Source organism: Haematobia irritans, chromosome 1 (assembly GCF_050003625.1).
Source record: "Haematobia irritans isolate KBUSLIRL chromosome 1, ASM5000362v1, whole genome shotgun sequence".
Lineage (NCBI taxonomy): Eukaryota > Metazoa > Arthropoda > Insecta > Diptera > Muscidae > Haematobia > Haematobia irritans.
In genome coordinates, this window is record NC_134397.1 from 87647068 (window position 1) to 87667679 (window position 20612).

Here is a 20612-nt window from a genome sequence, read left to right on the forward strand (position 1 = left end):
GGGAAAGAGAATACGGAAACACAATATAACATCGAAAGAATCACTGAAAACTGCCTTAAGAATCGAGTGGAATAAAATTTCGGAAAGTGATACAAAAGTTTTAGTAAGAAGCATGTGTCGTTTAAAAGCTGTAATTGATGCAGGGGGAGGTCCTACAAAATATTAAATAAGATAAACCTACACTTTTTCAAATTTGAATACATTTTTATTTAAAGTACCTAAACTTTTTTGACATAAATTAATGATTTTTTTTATTTTTGCTCATTTTCTTATCTTTAAAGCCAATTTTTTGTTTAATAATTTAATTTAGTGTTTCCTAAAAAGTTCCTTATGTTATTTAATAAACATGAATTTAACTTACTTTTGTAAACAAATACAAATACATATATGAATATTCGACCAGTGCGGTGTACGTAAACTTTTTTGACTCACTGTACATATATTGTACTAGTGATACTTATTCGTAACTATGATCTATTATAAAAGTAATCACTAATTGTGGGTAACTCATAGTAATATCAGAGATGGTACGTGACTGGTGATGGTAAACAATAGACGTGTTCATAATCATGTAACATAACAGAACAACGATCGGAAGGGCGACGGAACTTCTAGGGGTGACCCAAACAAGAAAAAGACTGGAAAACTACTTAAAGGGAAGAGGATGATGGATGGAAACGTCGTACGAATCATTACCGGGCACTTAGAGTTGGGGGCACATCTGTGCCGAGTAAGAGCAGGAGATGATTATGTATGCAGTCGTATTTTGACGAAAAAGATACCTTGGAACTCTGTTTATGTCACTTGTTATGGAAAAAAGAAGTTAGAACGTACCACAATCTGAAACCTGGTTTTCGTATATATCAGCCTATATGATACACAGAATCCTGGACTATCTTTTTTACCTAGGTTAGGTTTTGTATCGCGGCGTCTCATGTAAGAAGGATTGTGGCGACGAAAAGTTCTACTTGAAAAAAATTCAAAATTACAGGAGCTGTTGAAATGAAATACAACATTTTTGAAAAAAAAATTTTAAATGTGTCAAAAGAAAAAAAATTGAGGAGATTGAAAAAAGAGGGAGAGAAAGAGTCATAAAATTTTTATGTCGGAAAAAAAAATAGAAAAAAATTATAACTGAAAATTAATTGGAAAAATACAAAAATACATAATAAAAAAATATAGAACTCCAAAAATATATACATACGAATATCGACCAGTTGGGCCTGCGGCAGGCACAAATCTTAATTTTGCGGATAGTCAAGCAGCCCTTAGCCGTAGAGGACAACAATTTAGAAAAATTGTAAATTGCCGTTACGTGGGTGAATTTCAAGAATCCCAATAATAAACCTGGAAAAGGAAGATCAAAGATCATTTGGTTCATACTACATATCGTCCTCTTAAATACCAAATCAACAATATTTAATCTTCCGACAAATAAAAGTGTCTCTGAATTATCTCGTGAACTATATCGCTGTAAATGCAAGATTGATAATTGTATCTGGAATAATACATTTTATTGTTCACAACTAATTTACCTCCACTGAACGTACACTTCGAGCGAGTTAATTCGATCCTAAAATTATAAAGCCCCGATGGATTTTAAATGGTAAGTCAACCGTATTTGACATTCTCATACATATGGAATTAGCTCGCTATTTCGTTGTTATACATATTATTATACCTTTTAGTCAAAACATATAGTTTACTAATATTTTATATATATCCATACAAAAAAATTATCATTTTACATGCCATTATACTCAATCAGCTATAAGACCTCTCATTTGTTATCCTTTCATATGTTTAATCTACGACACTTACTTTCGTTGTATTAAATGAAATTTAATATGAAATTCTAAATTTTGTTTGGGATTCGCGAAAGGAAAGGTTAGCCTAATCAGAGGTAAGATGTATGCCATATAACACCCTGGGAAAAGTGGATTTAATACCAAAATAGTACTGTCATTCTATTAATTTATCTACACGAACACTATATTAACAGGCTACCTATTGTACACTTTGAGTTTATGATAATGTATCCAAAAATATCTTCTCTGACTAAGAACCGCCCCAAGACTGAGCATGGCCGGGGCCATTAGGTAGCCAAAGTCAGAGGAGATCAGACCAAGAAGGGGGATCGTTACACCCATAACTTCATTTTCGCATAGACTTTTTAGGCAATTATGATACCACAGTGGAGAACTTCTGTTTATCACTGAGTGCAGTTCGATTCCATATTAAGCTCTATAGTCGAGTTCAAACGGTATTTCACCATAATGTGAACCACTTTGAGGAGCTTTGAAACACCTAAAATTGTGGCCAACATTATTGACAAGGCATATATCACCGCAGCAAAAATTTGAACCCATCTAACCTATCTATACGATGAATATACGTGTAACAATTACAACCCAGCAGCTTGTATGTTATACGATTCCCTAACGACGTAGGCTAAGGATCAACTCGAATCTTCTCTTACATCTTGTGCATCTTCTACGAACTCGATTTAACTCCGTGTTTAAATCTCCATCATCATCAAAATATTCGTCTTTATGTTCATATTAGTCGCTAAGTGTCCTAGTAGTAACAAAAATGGAATGAAGGCATGATATTGCACATATGCAATGACAGTTCATATCGGCTAAAACCCATGAAATTGCATATATGATATCATTCATCGCAGGGCACTTGTAAATATAATTTGTATTACAAAACTATATACAGTGGCGAGCACATGTCGATACATAATTGTCAATTTCAACTTTAAAAGGCTGTAAACTCTATAAAAATAACCAAAATGCTAACTTTTGTTTTTTATTTAGTATCTTAATTAGCAAAAACCTTAAACTCGAAACAAATTTTTTCAATTCAGTTTGAAGAATAAAGCAAAATACATTTTTGTCCGATAATGCTGGTTTTTTGTTAATTTTGCTAATTTTTTTTGTATCAAAATTAAAATTTTTCATTGAAATTTAACAAACTTAAAAGCTTTATTTCACTTAAAATGCATATTAATTTAATTGTATTCATTTTAATTTTACTTCTGTCAGACTGCAAGTTTATACTGAATAATTTTTATTGGAAAATTATTCAAACAAACCTATTGTTGTCCAATTTTCGTAAATGTAATAATACCACATTCAAAACTTTATTTCCTTAATTTTTCTTGCATACACTGATTTTGTACACTAATGATTTTGGTATTGATTCCGCGTCGAATTTGAATTTACTAGTTTTTTCCTTCATGAGCTATCAAAGTGCTTTAAAGACGTGCTAACGACAATTTAATTTTCCAAATTCAGACTCGACTTCAAGTAGAAATTATTCTATGTATCAAGTAAAATACGCCTTTAAAATAAAGTGTTGAAAAACATCTTCTATTTTGAACGCGTTTTTGGTTTGTGGTAAAGATACAAAAACTCCACAAATTTAAAGACTATTTCATTAATTTTAAGAATTGACCCTAGCCTTACAGAATTGACCCTAGCCTAATAAAATTTTCTTTCATGTAAAGATACTCATTTTTACTATAAGGACGCTGACAAAAAGACTTTGTCGACTTTTGGACAAGGAAAACAGTTTATATAAGAGAAATTCACAAATGCTATTATAAGCAACATTCGCGTTCGTATTTTAAGGACATGAAATCTTTGGCTTCACGACAATATTTTTTCAGTGTGCAAAGCAATTCACATCTACTATTTGAACTTAGTAATAACATAATAACTTGAGAATATTATAATAACATACAAAGGACACATAAACGAGTCAAATGCTAATATTCCTAATAATTTACTGACAGATTATCTAAGGAATTTGTATGGTAATAGTAGATTTAAAGTTTACGTTAACTTTTACGAATATGAGGAAGAAACTTTACAGCAAGGTGTATTTGCTGCAAAAATTCCCCGCATAATGGCGGGAATCATTATTAATATTTCAATTGAGCTTTGAAATATGTGGCAGCAATGCTTAGATTAAAACGCCGTTTTATCCATGTTTCAATAGAAACATGTCGACAAAAGCTAAAAACAGCTAAAACGGTCATGAAAAAGGCCAGAAAAAAAGCTAAAAGCAGCAAAAACGGTCATAAAAAGGCTAGAAAAAAGGCTAAATGCATTTTTTCCCGCTAAACGACTTCAAAAAAAATCAAATCTAGCGGGAAACAGCTAAATATGCAACACTGTATTCCAGGAAAGTGGAGGAAAACAAAAGTCGTTTTCATACCTAAATCGGGAAAAGCCTCTCACTCGAGTGCGAGACCAATCAGCTTATCCTCATTCCTACTACCGACCAATCAGCTTGTCATCATTCATACTACTCTGGAGAGGATGATATATATTAATCTTAGAACTAGCGTCGATTCAAGTTTGCTCTAGTCATGGAATGCTCTGAGACCGCATTGCATGAACTAGTCAGCTTTATTGAAAGCTCACTGTCTGTCAATGAATACACAATCGTGGCGTTTCTAGACATCGAAGGGGCAGCTCTATATTAAATGGACTGGCAACTCTGAATGTTGATCCACGTTTACTTAGGCTGTTAGACGAACTTCTAATAAAGAGACGTATTTCAGCCACACTAGGACAAGCAAACATACAAAGGTATGTGAACAGAGGCACTCCCCAAGGAGGAGTTCTATCACCTCTTCTTTGGAATGTTGCTATAAACAACCTTCTGGTTTCCCTAGAAAAAGAAAGGATAAAAGTGGTGGCATACGGAAAGGATAAAAGTGGTGGCATACGGAAAGGATAAAAGTGGTGGCAAGCGGTGGCAGGAAGCTGAACTCTACGCTTAATAATAAAGAAAGGGCGAGAAAAGCATAGAGCTGCAAAACTATCGATAGCCCTTCCATTCGATGTTTTCGATAGTTTTAAAAAAAACTATCGATACTATCGATACTATCGGATATATTGCAACCCAACAAACACAAGGATGAGCATTTTTCATAGGTAATACCATATCAATTTGATAGTGAATTCCATCTTCAACATTATTTCAAATGGGTTTGCAAATTGCTTGCTTTAAAAAAAAATTTCCAAAAGATTTGAAGAACTAAAATGAAATTTAGTTTGAAAAGTTGTTGCTAATATGTTGAGAAATTGTTGCTAACATGTTGAATTCTACTGTTGAGCGTAATCGAATTTTAATCTAATTATTTGAAAAAATGTTTGAAAGTGTATTGAATATAACCATTTCTCCAATGCTTGTTTTTATTGGGAATAGTTGATTATATCCAATTTTTAATGTTTATAATTAAACAAAATAATTGATTTTTTATTGTGGGCATAAAACACATGTTTAATTTAGTTTAATTTATTTAAAACCAATGAAACAAAAACAAACAAAAACAAAAACTCAACTTCAATTGCTAATGACTAATGTTCCATGAGATCAGGGTGTATGTGGTGATGTATATACATATTCGAAGAGAAAAATTATATAAAAATATATTATTATTGGGTGACCCAATAATTTTTGTTAATAAAAAGTAACATGTTTACATTTTTTGGTTTTAAAGATGTTCTTCGATCGGAAACTATCGATCCAGCTTTGCTGAACATCCTCTCCGACTCTGTGGATGTCGCTGGTATGCAAAAATACTTTAAGGCACAAGATTTTATTGCCGACATTCCAGTACCATGATTCTGTAAAATAAATGTCATTTAATAAATGAATGAATGCAAAAAAATGTGATACTCACTTCCAATATTTCAGTGGATCATTTGCTATTGGTATATTTTCATTTTCCATATACTGTCTAACAGATATGATAGCATCAACATGACTTGTTCTTACTTTGTTTGCAATTTTATTCTGGACAAATGTCAGTAGCGGTTGCTGTGATTCAGGTGACATATTTTTTGATGTTGACGGTTCTGCAGTTTCCGTTTCATTGCTATTTGTCTTTACCATGACACTTATTTCATTTTGTAAAAAGTGAGTCCCCTTATCTGCATTACTAATACATCGGAAACCTTCTTTTTTAAACCTGGGGTCCAATAATGTTCCCAATCTCGCCACTGTGCGTTCCTCGTAGGGAAATAATCGTTTTTGCACTCGCTGAGTTAAAAATTCACAAGCTTTAGTTCCCTCTGAAGTTTTCATTTTATTTCTGTTTTCATTAAGATTTTGAAAAATACCGCAAATTAGAGGAATAATTAACGAAATAGTTACATTAGAGCTTGACGATGTCTGGACCGTGGCGTTGTCAAATGGCGAGAGCAATTCTTTGAGATCCTGCAATATTTCGATATCATCCGCCGTAAGAGGTGGTGGAGCCTTTGGCGTAGCCAACAGTGTTTTAGATATTGAACTATTTGTCAATAAAATTCTTTCGACCATCTTCAAAGCACTGTTCCAACGTGTGGGAACTCCCTGTATTAAACTGTATGGCTTATCTTTATCTTGATCTGCTTTAAATTTTTCATACGATATCGTACTACTTTTGAAATACGTCACTATCTTTTTACATTTTGCAAGAATAGGTTTAATATAGTCCTGCGATAAGCAGTCTTGTACTACAAGGTTCACTGTGTGCGCAAAGCATGGTAGATTTCTCTTTTGTAACAACTCGCATGCTTTTATCATGCTACTATCATTGTCTGTTACAATTGACACAACTTTGTCCATTAATTTCCACTCTTGTAATACTGCACTTAAAGAGTTTGAAATATTTTCTGCAGTGTGGTTGGTAGCAACAAGCAGCTTTTTTGTTGATAAAACTGCAGTGCGCAGATCGAAATTTTTTGATATAAAGTGACATGTAACAGTAAGATAACCTTCATTTGCACGAGAGGTCCAGCAATCCATAGTAATTGCACATTGTTCAACATCGTTCAGAATTTGTTGCAAACTTGTTTTAATATTATTGTATTTATCTACCATCATTACTTTTTGCAAAGTCGTTCTAGAAGGTAGGCTATATCGAGGATCAAGACATTTTATTAGCTCACGAAAACCTTGATCCTCCACAATACTAAACGGCTGCATGTCGATTGCAATCATTGTCATTAAAGCATTGTCAAGAGCATTTTTCCGTTCTGAATTAGAATCGTATGTGCCCGCCTTTTTAAAAAACGTGTCAATTCGAGTTAACTGTTTTGGCATGGTACGATATGTAGGATGACTGCGTTTGAGGTGGTCAAAAAGATTGGATGTGTTGCCACTGGTCTTATATACTTTTCCACAGGAGCGACATTTGGCATGTTTTTTGTCTCTCATTTTTTCGAAATATTCCCACACTTCCGAAGTTCCCTTCCGGGATCTCCTCTTTACAACGCGCTCATTATCTGACGCGCTGGAGTCGCTATTTTCGATGTTTTCTCCCCTGGTATCTGTTGCAAGTAAAAAATAAATTTATACAATAAATACAATACAAGAAAAGAAATTAGTTACTTACCATTCGATTTTTGAAGATATTGCTCCATTTGCAGGACCGTCAACTTTATAAGAAACTTTTTTTCCTCTTTAATCTTGGCGAATAATTAAAATATTGCAGTACGTTTGCTTTTTTGCTTTTATGAATTTGCGGCGTCACCGGTGTTTTGTTAGTGATGCGGGTTTATCCGATAGTATCGCTATCGGAAAATAACAATCGATAGGAACTTAAAAAATAAAACTATCGATACTATCGATAGTGCTATCGATAGTTTTGCAGCTCTAGAAAAGCAACGGTAGCTTTGTACTCGTGTAAAAATGCAATAGGAAAAAAGTGGGGACTAAAACCGGAAAAAGGTGCGGTCACAGTTCGGTCCTCAAAATAATGCCAGACGTGCCAAACGTAGTGGCACGAAACCACTTTTCGACAAAAAGTTTGAAAATCTAATTCCGAACAGTGAGGCGTGGTGCACACACACCATAGGGAATAAATGTCATATAGATTTCTACACTGATGGCTTCAAATTGGATGGACAAGTGGGTTTCGGAGTATATTCTAAAGACCTGGAACTTCGAAAATAGCGAAAAGATTACCTAATGACTGTATTGTTTTTCAGGCTGAAATATTAGCATTAAGAGAGCTGACGAATTGGCTGAGAAGTAATGTTCCAACAAATGTTGACATCAATATATACTCAGACAGTCAACCTTCAAAAAAATCCTTGTATTCTGTGCTCCTTAAATCAAAAACGGTCATCGACTGCCGCAAATCTCACAACGAGATGGCTGTGCAGTACAATATTCACCTAATATGGGTGCCTGTACTTAGGAACATACCGGGAAACTGCGAATCGGATGAGTTAGCAAGGCTAGGAACTACATTACGTATTCCAGGGGAACTAGAATCTGTTGGTAGCCTCTGTCTACATCCAATGTTATACTGCGTGAGAATGCTGTTATAATGGCGAATGTTCGATGGAAGAACTGCAAGGGTTGTAACGACCCCAAGCAAATATGTTATGGCCCCATTTAAACTTAAACCGCACACTAGATATGCTAGTGTTCTCAAGACGTCAGATTTCACTCCTGATATCTGCTATAACGGGTCGCTGCCTGATAGGCGATTTTGCAAAAACTATTGGCGCGAAGTATAATGACTACTGTATGAGCTGTCATGATGCGGAGGAAAAGGAATCAGTTAAACACCTCTTGTGTGAGTGTCCTACATTTTGTGTTAGGCGAATTTTAGGGGCATATTGCTTTAGATTACTAGCGGAACTGGAAAACGTTAACTTAAGCAGTCTCCGAATGTTTTTGGAACAATCTGGTTGGTTTAAGAGAAGAAACTAATCGAGAAGGTTCAGTGGTTAAAACTAGAAGTGCCCATATGTAATAGGTTGTTGTAGCCCTTTAGAGTTGGTATTTTCGAGTTTTTCGGGGCATGAGCATACTCCAAATGGGGGTTTGCAGTCCTTGGACAGGGTTGAAAACCCTGTCCTAGGTTGTTGTTGTAGCCCTTTGGAGTTGGTATTTTCGAGTTTTTCGGGACATGAGCATACACCAAATGGGGGTTTGCAGTCCTTGGACAGGGTTGAAAACCCTGTTTCCGCCCCGGGCCGTAGACCCGACTGCAACGAGGGGAATGAATTAGGTACATTTAGTGAGCCTGAAACTTAATCGGGCTGTCAGTTTAACCTAACCTAACTTAACAAAGATACGTAATTCAGCCACACTAGGACAAGCAAGCATACAAGGGTATGTGAACAAAGGCACTCCCCAAGGAGGAGTTCTAACACCTCTTCTTTGGAATGTTGCTATAAACAACCTTCTGGTTTCCCTTGAAAAAGAAAGAATAAAAGTGATGGCATACGCAGATGATGTGCCTGTAGCAGTCCCATCCACAATAATAGATATTATACAAAGAGCCCTCCGAATGACTGAAAAATGGCGAAGGATAAAAAAATAAAAAGAGGTCATTAATAGTCTCAATCTGGACTGTAGGTCGACGAGCTAATGAATCAGGCCAGCAAACAAACAATCCTCTGAGAAAAATTGACTCGCCTGGATAAATTTTGCTAAAGAGCACATAAATTGGATTAGAGAGAAATGGTATACTGTTCGTTTTTCCGATGAGTCCAAATATAACATAAGAGGTTCTGATGGAAGAACTTTTGTGTGACGACCAAGAGGGGAAGATTGGACCCCAAATACACTAACAAAACTTTTAAGTTTGGCGGTGGTAACATAATGGTGTGGTGTTATTTTTCTGGCCGAGGAATGGGCCCAATTCATGTCATTATTGAAAATATCCTTACTGAAATTGGCTATAAACAAATCCGCAATGATATCATGTTTCTATTTGCTGAAGAAAACATATCGTTAGTGTGGGGGTTCCAGCATGACAATGAACCAAAACACACCTCCAAGGTTGTTACCGAGTGGCTATTGTCGAATAAAGTTTTGAAATGGCCTGTCCAATCGCCGGATTTAAACCCCATAGAAAATCTGTGGGAAATAGTAGATCGGATTAGGAACCGCAATTACACCAACAAATCAGATCTCATTGAAGCTGTTATTTCGGAGCTACTCACAGTGTATGTTGTGTTAGTGGCAACTCCCCCGGAAATATAAAAATTATATTTGTTCCCAGCTCCAATTACGAGTGAATTGCTTGTTAGGCCGAGTTAGTGTTACTTTATATTTAAATAAACTCAAGATTTGCAAAATCTTAAAGTAGAAAAACAGTTTCACTGGAAGGATAGAGACAGCCAGTGTACGAAAACAACCGAAACGATTGAGGTACGTATCATTTAAAGTCAGAAAGTTTTCAATTTTCGTCAATCGTTTTGTACGCAGACAAAAACAAAACCACAAACATTTCAGAAGCAAAAGAGACGAAACGGAACGAGTGCTTTTATGCTCTTCGGATTTGCTGCGCCAAGTTGTTTCGGTCGGTAACGAAATGAGAATAAAACGTTTGTAAACATTTGCTGAGCGAAACGATGATAAAAATGTTAAAAAAATCTTATTTACCAACATAACATTGTTCCAAGAATAACTTGAATAAATAATGCAAGACAAAAATAAATAACATTCAAGTTTCTTGTAACGACTTAATGAAACGTTTTCGAAACGTTTGCATTCAATATGTACTGTTTTGTTATCTATATTTTACTAAGCACCGCAGTACTTTTCAGTTTAGGTTTGGTTTCCACTCACGAACAAAAACAATACAAAACGAAAGGCAAATTCCGTTATCTTGGGGTTTCGTTTCGTTTTTTGGATATGTGGATTGTACGAAACGAAACAATTGGAAACGTTTTGTTTTGTTTGTTTTCGTACGCTGGAGACAACTAACCGTTTGAGCTGCTGAATTTTGTTTACCTATTCTGTCAGTATCAGCTGGTCGTGTCTAACACTCGTCGAACAACAGCGTTGCTTCAAAACGTACTACTTGATATTGGGGGTCGGCAATGACGTATTTCAAAGATGCGTTTCCACGATTGTCATCTTATTGCATTGGCGGTGCTTAATATCTGTACAAAATGGAAAATTTAATTACCTTTTAACACAAACGTACCTACATTATGTGTAGGCATATTCGATTTTACCTGTGATATTAATGTAAAATTACCTACCTTTTCTCTAAACGTTACAGGATTAGCATTCGTAGCTAACACCCAAATTGGTACCTCATTTTAATTGTTTTGTAGTTATAGATTATTTATATTTTATATTATTAACGCTGAAATACTTCTGTAAAAAGCGGTAAAGGTCTAGAGCAAGCCTTATTTTCCTTCATACAATGTGCATATGCACAGTCGATATATTTACTATGAAGCAAGTTGCTATATTACAATACAAATAGTGTATTAGAACAGGACAAATGTAGTTCTAAAGGGCACCTTATACGGTCGGATAAACCCTATGACACAACACGTTGCGGCGACAAATCCGCTAGTATAAGGCCATGTTCGCGTGTTGCGGGGACGTGTTGGCATAAAATCAAAACAACTTTGATTTTTTTCGGTTGGGAGCCACAAATCTTCACGTGTAAGGGGATGTTCGCCAAACATTAGCAAAAACAAATTTATTTTCATAATTAAAACAAGCATTTCTGCAATGAAATTAATGAGGAATCGGTAATTCAATTTTTATTGTTTCTTCCATTTTTACTGAAAAAATGGCTTTAAACCTAACTTTTCGTCCATCTTCATTGTTTGTGTTTATGCTTCTTCTTATTTCTTCATGTTGTTATCATAATTGTTCGTGCAGTGTGAGGGTAAAACTTGAACGAACACACAACAAATAGGCGAACCTCTGTCGTTGTTTATCCGACCGTCTAAGGTCCGCTTAAGTTTACCATAACTTATCGATAAGTCCACAAGTACAATGTAATCGAAAATAATGAGTCTCAAATAAAATATACTTACTTTCTTAATGGAATGCTAATATCAACAACACACTTCGAAATAGCATTTGGTTTCTTAGAATCAACAAACTCCAACAACTATAGAAAGCAAATGCTGAACTCATAGAAAAAAATCAGAAATATGGAATCCTCTGTTTACAGCTACAAAAAGAATTTAAATTACTAAAGAATCAACAAAATAATCAGACTTATGAAACCTACGAGGAAGACCTTCAACAGGAAGTCGGTCGCTTTGAAATTCAAACCGAGTCGTCCAAACCCGAAAAGCCAGAAAACCAAAGCAACGTATGGCAAGTCGTCAAGCAGGGCAAACGATCCAGATAAAGCTAAAGTACATCAAATGGCAACAAAAAGCACGCTAACTCAGATACAACATATTTGCTAAGTAAGAATCCCTCTGAATCTGAAAATCGGTTTGCGGCGAAGAAAATGAAGAACAATCAATTACACCTCAACAAATTACAAAACCTCCACCAATCTTTATAGATAAAGTTGCTAATATTCAACCCTTAATAGAGCTTTTAAATCAGTATGTTCCGCAACAGTTTGAACTCAGAACCCTTCGCAACGACCAAGTTAAAATCATTTCAAAAGAACATGAAACTTATAAAACGGAAGAATTGGACAAAAAAGGCACCGAATTTCTTATCTACCGACCAAAACATAAACGCGGTTTCAAGGTTATGCTCCGAAATACGCATTCATGAACAGATACCGAACTACTTAAAAACGAACTGTTGATTAAAGGCCACGAAGTGAGTCATAATTGGAATATAAAATATTTTCGTAACAAGGAACCACTTTCTCTTTTTGAGATAGAAATTTATTATTTATAGTTACTTCTGAACCACCTCGACCAAAGAAAATAATACCACAGTTTTTCAACTTTCAAAATACGGACATACCAAGACATACTGCAAAAGAAAACCATATGTATAAAATGTGTAGGTAATCACGAATCAAAATCATGCTCGCGAAGGAATTGGGCAAATGAGGTAAAATGTGCGTTGTAATGGAAATCATCCGACAAATTATAAAGGGTGAACAATCTATAGATAAATCTATAGAAAACATTACCCACTTCGCAGATCACCAGCTGAAAACCATGTATAAAACGTGTAGGCAATCACGAATCAAAATCATGCTGGCGAAGGAATTGGGCAAATGAGGTAAAATCATAAGCGTAGGAAGGCCTCTGAACAAATTTAGCCCCCCAGAATTTGAAAACCTATTTACAATTTTACATTTTTCTAAAAATTTAGCCCCCCAGAATTTGAAAACCTATTTACGATTTTTCATTTTTCTAAAAATTAAACAAGTATATACAACCGTACAAAGTTCCGCTAAAGACTTTCATGCACAATCGAATTATTTTGGTTGTGGTAGAAGTTGCCGATGGCAATGTTTGAAATCTGATATTTATAAAATAAATCTGTGGTTGAACTTTTGATTTAGTTGTATAACTAAAGCTCCTTTATTATTTTGTTTAGTCTGGTTTAGTCAATTTAATTTAAAAAAATAGTAATTGATACTATTCTTTCATAAATTAATATCTTAATAATGCTGCAAAAAAGCATAGCCAAAAAGAAGTGAAAATGTTCTTTTTGGGACCGGAAGTGGTGCAAAATTGGCGGAGAAGCGATGAATGTAATATGAAATTGTCATAGAACGAATGTCCACCGTTTCAACAGCCGTTGCAATGAATTTGCATCACTTCTTAAGTTGTGATCCAAATTCAGTGTTTTGAATGTGAATTAAAAAATTTTGTTATATTTTCCCAAATAATTAATTTTTATATTTTTTATGATTTTTAATGCATTATAACGCTTGTTTGAAACGTTTTCCCTCGAATATTTGCAAAAATTCTATAAAAATTTCTATAATGAATTTAGCATTTTTGTGGCAAAATTTGAATAATTTGTACCATTTTATTTATTCTTACTTTTTTTTTTTAAGAAAACAAAAAATTACGCATTAAAATATGAAAAAATGAAGTAAAAAAACTTCCTGTGTAGTTAAAATAATTAACTTCTTTGTGAGGACATTTTTGGAAGTGCTTTTAAAGTTGTGCCTTTAGAACAACTCCCAATTTTTTTGCTGGGAAAAGTGTGGAACTACTTTTAGTTGCTTTATTATAAATTAATTGTTTTATGAAATAAAACATTAATTGAACCTATAAGTTCAGCCTATAAATTTTCAGCTAGGGGGGCTATATCGTAATATCTTGATGCAGCAAATGACGAGTCTTCTCTTGGACATCACAAAAAAAACTTATTCTTACTCAGACAGATTAGGATTCTACGTATAGAGTTCTGAAATGACAATGGCTTATCCCAACATGCACTGGAAGTAAAGGAATCTAATTTCTGAAACTTATTTCACCATATCCGATTACGGGCTTCATCACGTAATGCATCCTAGTGGGAGAGCCAGAGGTGGCTCGGGAGCACTAATTAATAACAAGTATATACGGCCGTAAGTTCGGCCGAGCCGAATCTTACATACCCTCCACAATGGATTGCGTAGAAACTTCTACCAAAGACAGTCACCCACAATTGAATTACTTGGGTTGCGGCCGATGGCAAGGCATCTTAAAACTTCTTAACATCATCTTCTAAATTGCAAGTTAGTCCATGCGGGATATATGCATATTAGACAAAAGAGTATGTATATATTCAGTTCTTGACCGGTATATATAGGGAAGAAATAATTACGAACCGATATGAACTTTTGTGCTGTAATTATAGAGCCAGAATTGAAATATGGGGGTCGCTTTATATGGGGGCTATATACAATTGTGAACACGAGTCTACCAAAAATGGCAGATTTTTTACAGTTTGGTAGATTGGTAGAATTCTTGATGTTTTGGAAGATTTTGCAAAATATTCCTCTCCAACTATGAGGTGCTTCATAAATTTTCTATAGAAATAACATTTTGAAAAATTTTCTACAGAAATAAAATTCTGACAAAGTCTTTTATACAAATTAAATTTTGACAAAATTTTCTATGGAAATACATTTTTGTCAAAATTTCCTAATGAAATAAAATGTTGACAAAATTTTCTGTAGAAATAAAATTTCGACAAAATTTTCTACAGAAATATAAAATTTTGAAAAAATTTTCTATGGCAATAAAATTTTGACAAAATTTTCTATGGCAATAAAATTTTGGTAGATTATTTTTGGCTCGAGTGGCAATCTAGATATAAATATAAAATTTTGAAAAAATTTTCTATGGCAATAAAATTTTGACAAAATTTTCTATGGCAATAAAATTTTGGTAGATTATTTTTGGCTCGAGTGGCAATCGTGATTTTTCTGTGATTGGGGATCGGTTTATCTGGGGGGCATATATAATATAGATCGATACGGACCAATTTTGGCATGGTGAAATGTACCAAATTTCAACCTGATCGGATGAATTTTGCTCCTTCAAGATGCAATAAAATTTTGACAAAATTTTCTATGGCAATAAAATTTTGGTAGATTATTTTTGGCTCGAGTGGCAATCTAGATATAAATATAAAATTTTGAAAAAATTTTCTATGGCAATAAAATTTTGGTAGATTATTTTTGGCTCGAGTGGCAATCGTGATTTTTCTTCTCTTGGACATCACAAAAAAAACTTATTCTTACTCAGACAGATTAGGATTCTACGTATAGAGTTCTGAAATGACAATGGCTTATCCCAACATGCACTGGAAGTAAAGGAATCTAATTTCTGAAACTTATTTCACCATATCCGATTACGGGCTTCATCACGTAATGCATCCTAGTGGGAGAGCCAGAGGTGGCTCGGGAGCACTAATTAATAACAAGTATATACGGCCGTAAGTTCGGCCGAGCCGAATCTTACATACCCTCCACAATGGATTGCGTAGAAACTTCTACCAAAGACAGTCACCCACAATTGAATTACTTGGGTTGCGGCCGATGGCAAGGCATCTTAAAACTTCTTAACATCATCTTCTAAATTGCAAGTTAGTCCATGCGGGATATATGCATATTAGACAAAAGAGTATGTATATATTCAGTTCTTGACCGGTATATATAGGGAAGAAATAATTACGAACCGATATGAACTTTTGTGCTGTAATTATAGAGCCAGAATTGAAATATGGGGGGTCGCTTTATATGGGGGCTATATACAATTGTGAACACGAGTCTACCAAAAATGGCAGATTTTTTACAGTTTGGTAGATTGGTAGAATTCTTGATGTTTTGGAAGATTTTGCAAAATATTCCTCTCCAACTATGAGGTGCTTCATAAATTTTCTATAGAAATAACATTTTGAAAAATTTTCTACAGAAATAAAATTCTGACAAAGTCTTTTATACAAATTAAATTTTGACAAAATTTTCTATAGAAATACATTTTTGTCAAAATTTCCTAATGAAATAAAATGTTGACAAAATTTTCTGTAGAAATAAAATTTCGACAAAATTTTCTACAGAAATATAAAATTTTGAAAAAATTTTCTATGGCAATAAAATTTTGACAAAATTTTCTATGGCAATAAAATTTTGGTAGATTATTTTTGGCTCGAGTGGCAATCTAGATATAAATATAAAATTTTGAAAAAATTTTCTATGGCAATAAAATTTTGACAAAATTTTCTATGGCAATAAAATTTTGGTAGATTATTTTTGGCTCGAGTGGCAATCGTGATTTTTCTGTGATTGGGGATCGGTTTATCTGGGGGGCATATATAATATAGATCGATACGGACCAATTTTGGCATGGTGAAATGTACCAAATTTCAACCTGATCGGATGAATTTTGCTCCTTCAAGATGCAATAAAATTTTGACAAAATTTTCTATGGCAATAAAATTTTGGTAGATTATTTTTGGCTCGAGTGGCAATCTAGATATAAATATAAAATTTTGAAAAAATTTTCTATGGCAATAAAATTTTGGTAGATTATTTTTGGCTCGAGTGGCAATCGTGATTTTTCTGTGATTGGGGATCGGTTTATCTGGGGGGCATATATAATATAGATCGATACGGACCAATTTTGGCATGGTGAAATGTACCAAATTTCAACCTGATCGGATGAATTTTGCTCCTTCAAGATGCTCCGGAGATCAAATCTGTGGATCGGTTTATATGGGGGGATATATATAATTATGAAACGATGTGGACCAATTTGTGCATGGTTGTTAGAGACCATATGTCAACACCGGACCGGCTGAAATTTGGTGCCCCCCATATAAACCGATCCACAGATTTGACCTCCGGAGCATCTTGAAGGAGCAAAATTCATCCGATCAGGTTGAAATTTGGTACATATACTAGCGAGGTGGAGGGTATAAAAAGATTAAACATTATCAAGGAATTCATTTCTGTTCCGAAAAATACAATCAACAACTATTATTATGGAAGATTAGTATTATCGTCAATATACAGTCCAGCAAATATATTATATTTTTTCTTGTTTGTGGAGACTATAGTGCGAAGCATACATCTTGGGGTTCACGTCTTATCACACCAAAAGGGAGACAACTTTATTGTGCAATGAAATAGTTACACTTAAAACCAAACATGTCAATTTATTGGCTGACGGATACTCTAAAGACTCCAGATCTTATCGATTTTTGTGTATCAAAGGCATACCATCTGGATTATACAAATGCGTAACATACTGTGAACTGTCTTCTGATCATTCTCCAGTCTTTTTAACTCTTGAATCAAACTATATAGCAGAGGAACAACCTGCATGGAATTCATGGAACTCAACACTGCAGAGTACACACAAAAAATTTTTTTCAGATTCAATCACAAAATTAATTTTTTTAATTGAAATGTCTTCAATTACGAAAATGATAGTATCAATCACAGTTTTAATTGAGCATCAAAAAGTACTAAATAAAAAAATAATTGATTTCATTAGCAAATTTCAATTAATTGATTCAATTAAATTTTTAATAGATGTTGATTGCCAAATTCAATTAATTTTTTAACTAAAAACGAAACTATTTGTAATCGCTATAGTATATTTCAATCACTTTCTATAACTATTTTTAATCCTTTTTAGTTTGATTCAAAAATTTAGAGCTTAAAAAAATAAATCATCCAATTAAAAAAGCTGACAATACAGACTTTTGCAGCGTATCAAAAAACTCTTTTTTACTCCAAACTCATCTGAAGATACCCCAGCATATATCCAAGATTATCTCGCTGAACCACACCAACTTGACTTGCCAATCAAAAAGTTTTCGAAAGCAGAAGTTAGAAATGAAACAAAGAATCTAAAAGTTAAAAAGGCACCAGGAAATTATCTAATTACCCCCATATATGTATCTATATGTACAGTATCGGACAAAACATTTGCAACTACCATAAAAATTTCAATATTTCGCTATAAGAAAAAAACGGAGTGTTACAATATTCCGATTTTTTAAATTATTTGTATTTTGTACAATCTGCCTAATATATCAAAAAAATTGAATCAATTTAATTAATATTTTATGAAGCTAAATAGATGCACAGTTCCTAAATCGATAAGACAAAACAATTACATCTTGTATTCTAAGGCTTAATATTTTTAATTTGTTTCCGAATCCTTTATTTTCAGTAGCAGCTATGCATCATTTGGACATGGACTTTATTAAATGTTCAATTGCGTCTTGTAATATATTTAATATATTCCATGCACTCTGCAGCCGCATGAAAAAATAGTCACAATTTCTTACATTATTCTGATAAATATTTTTATCCACAATTGGCCAAAAAATTTCAATCGGATTAAAATGCGGTGATTGGAGAGGCCACTACATAACATTAATATTGTAATGCGGAATCCACGTTTTTATAAACTGTTTAGTGTGGTTTTCGTTTGTTTTTGTCGTTATCCTGTTGAAACGACATCTCCCAATCGCCATATGGTTACATAACATCTTCGAGAATGCTTTTGTACTCCCAAATATTCATTATGCCATTAATTTTATCCAGGGAACTAACAGGTTGCCTGATAAGTCCCCGGTCTAACAAAGAAAAACACATTTTCAAAATTCGTTTTTATTATTCAACGTAGTTCCCTTCAAGAGCGATACAACGATTATAACGACCTTCCAATTTTTTGATACCATTTTGGTAGTACTCCTTCGGTTTTGGCTCAAAATAGGCCTCAGTTTCGACGATCACCTCTTCATTGCAGCCAAATTTTTCCCTGCGAGCATCCTTTTGAGGTCTGAGAACAAGAAAAGGTCGCTGGGGCCAGGTCTGGTGAATACGGTGGGTGGGGAAGCAATTCGAAGCCCAATTCATGAATTTTTGCCATCGTTCTTAATGACTTGTGGCACGGAGCGTTGTCTTGGTCTTCATATGGGGCCATTTTGCCGCGATTTCGACCTTCAAACGCTCCAATAACGCCATATAATAGTCACTGTTGATGCGTTTCCCTTCTCAAGATAATCGATAAAAATTATTCCATGCGCATCCCAAAAAACAGAGGCCATTACTTTGCCAGCGGACTTTTGAGTCTTTCCACGCTTCGGAGACGTTTCACCGGTCGCTGTCCACTCAGCCGACTGTTGATTGAACTCAGGAGTGTAGTGATGGAGCCATGTTTCATCCATTGTTACATATCGACGGAAAAACTCGGGTGTATTACGAGTTAACAGCTGCAAACACCGCTCAGAATCATCAACACGTTGTTGTTTTTGGTCAAATGTGAGCTCGCGCGGCACCCATTTTGCACAGAGCTTCAAAACACGAAATTCCTTTTTTTCAATTTTTTTCAGCATAACAAAAGTTGCTTCACAAAAGACGCTCTATCTCACAAACTAATTGACTTACAGACGTCAAATTTTGACACGAGTCATTTGAAGGTTGGTACTATATAAAAATAATATGCATATAATACTAGCGACGCCATCTATGTGTCAGACCGGGGACTTATCAGCCAATCTGTTAGCCCTTAACCCTAAAATCATCCCCAGACCATGACGTGGCTCCCTCCATGCTTGACAGCCTTAGCACAAAACTATTTCCTCTGTAGCGCTTTTCCTCCATTTTTTATGCCATTAATTCGATCCAGGTAACTAGCCCATAAGACTAAAATCATCCCCAGACCATGACGTGGCCCCCTCCATACTTGACAGCCTTAGCACAAAACCATTTCCTCTGTAGCGCTTTTCCTTTTGTCAGTTCCAAATAAGAAGTACTTTCATATTAGGCATCACAGTTATGCCCAAAAGTTTTTTTTCAAAGTTTTACTTAAATTAGCTTGAAATTTTGCACGAGGAGTCTAATTAGTAGTATAGTCAAGTGTGCAAAATGCAACTGAAACGAATAAAAAAAAACACGAAAATTCGAAGTTTTTGGGGCACGGAACAATTTTTTTCCAAAATTCCGAATTCTAACATGGATATGTACAGTATGTCAAGAAAGTCTTTTGACATTGCCAACTATTTCAACTTCTAGAAATAATTGAAATATTAAATATTTTATTAAATTTTTAATTCTGTGTACGTATGTATACTTTGCAAAATACACGCAAAAAAATAATTCTTTCCTCCCAAACGAAATTTTAGACAAACAAAGTTCGTTTCTCATTTGCTTTTCGCTGTAAGGAAGTGTATTTGGAAGAAAAGTATATACTTTGTGATAAACGTTTATTCTTTTCCAGGATGTAAAAACAATTTCATAAAGACTAGCTCAACAAAAAAAAACATTATTTTCTTGCTAATTGCATTGTCCCTCACATCTTTCTCACATCCACGAGGATTTTTAGGTCTTAACACCTTTTCCTGTAATACCAACAATGTAGAAGAAATTATACGATTTTATAAATTTT

At 34.4% G+C, this 20612-nt stretch overlaps 2 protein-coding genes across 4 annotated transcripts in view; one reads left to right on the top strand and one right to left on the bottom strand.

Moving 5' to 3' along the window:
- The window catches only part of l(3)80Fj (lethal (3) 80Fj), a 71184-nt gene that overhangs the window by 16783 nt on the left and 33789 nt on the right, over positions 1 to 20612 (top strand). The gene's annotated exons all lie outside the window — the stretch shown is intronic.
- Positions 5437 to 7659, bottom strand: LOC142221373 (E3 SUMO-protein ligase ZBED1-like). Of its 2 annotated transcripts, none has more exons than XM_075291087.1 (3): positions 7403 to 7659; positions 5800 to 7337; positions 5437 to 5648 (listed from the first exon to the last, which is right to left on the bottom strand). In XM_075291087.1, exons 1-3 carry the CDS (start codon positions 7428 to 7430, stop codon positions 5457 to 5459), a joined length of 1758 nt encoding a protein of 585 aa, XP_075147202.1. In that variant the 5' UTR covers positions 7431 to 7659; the 3' UTR covers positions 5437 to 5456. The 2 variants fall into 2 exon arrangements, with proteins under 2 accessions (XP_075147202.1, XP_075147203.1); XM_075291088.1 differs by having other exon boundaries at positions 5705 to 7337.

Excerpts from the sequence above, each read along its gene's own strand:
- LOC142221373 (XM_075291087.1), bottom strand. The coding sequence starts at position 7,430 with ATGGAGCAATATCTTCAAAAATCGAATG. Across the intron at positions 7,338-7,402 it reads ATATCTTCAAAAATCGAATG|ATACCAGGGGAGAAAACATC; the intron begins GTAAGTAACTAA and ends TACTTGCAACAG. Across the intron at positions 5,649-5,799 it reads AGAATAAAATTGCAAACAAA|AATCATGGTACTGGAATGTC; the intron begins GTAAGAACAAGT and ends TTTATTTTACAG.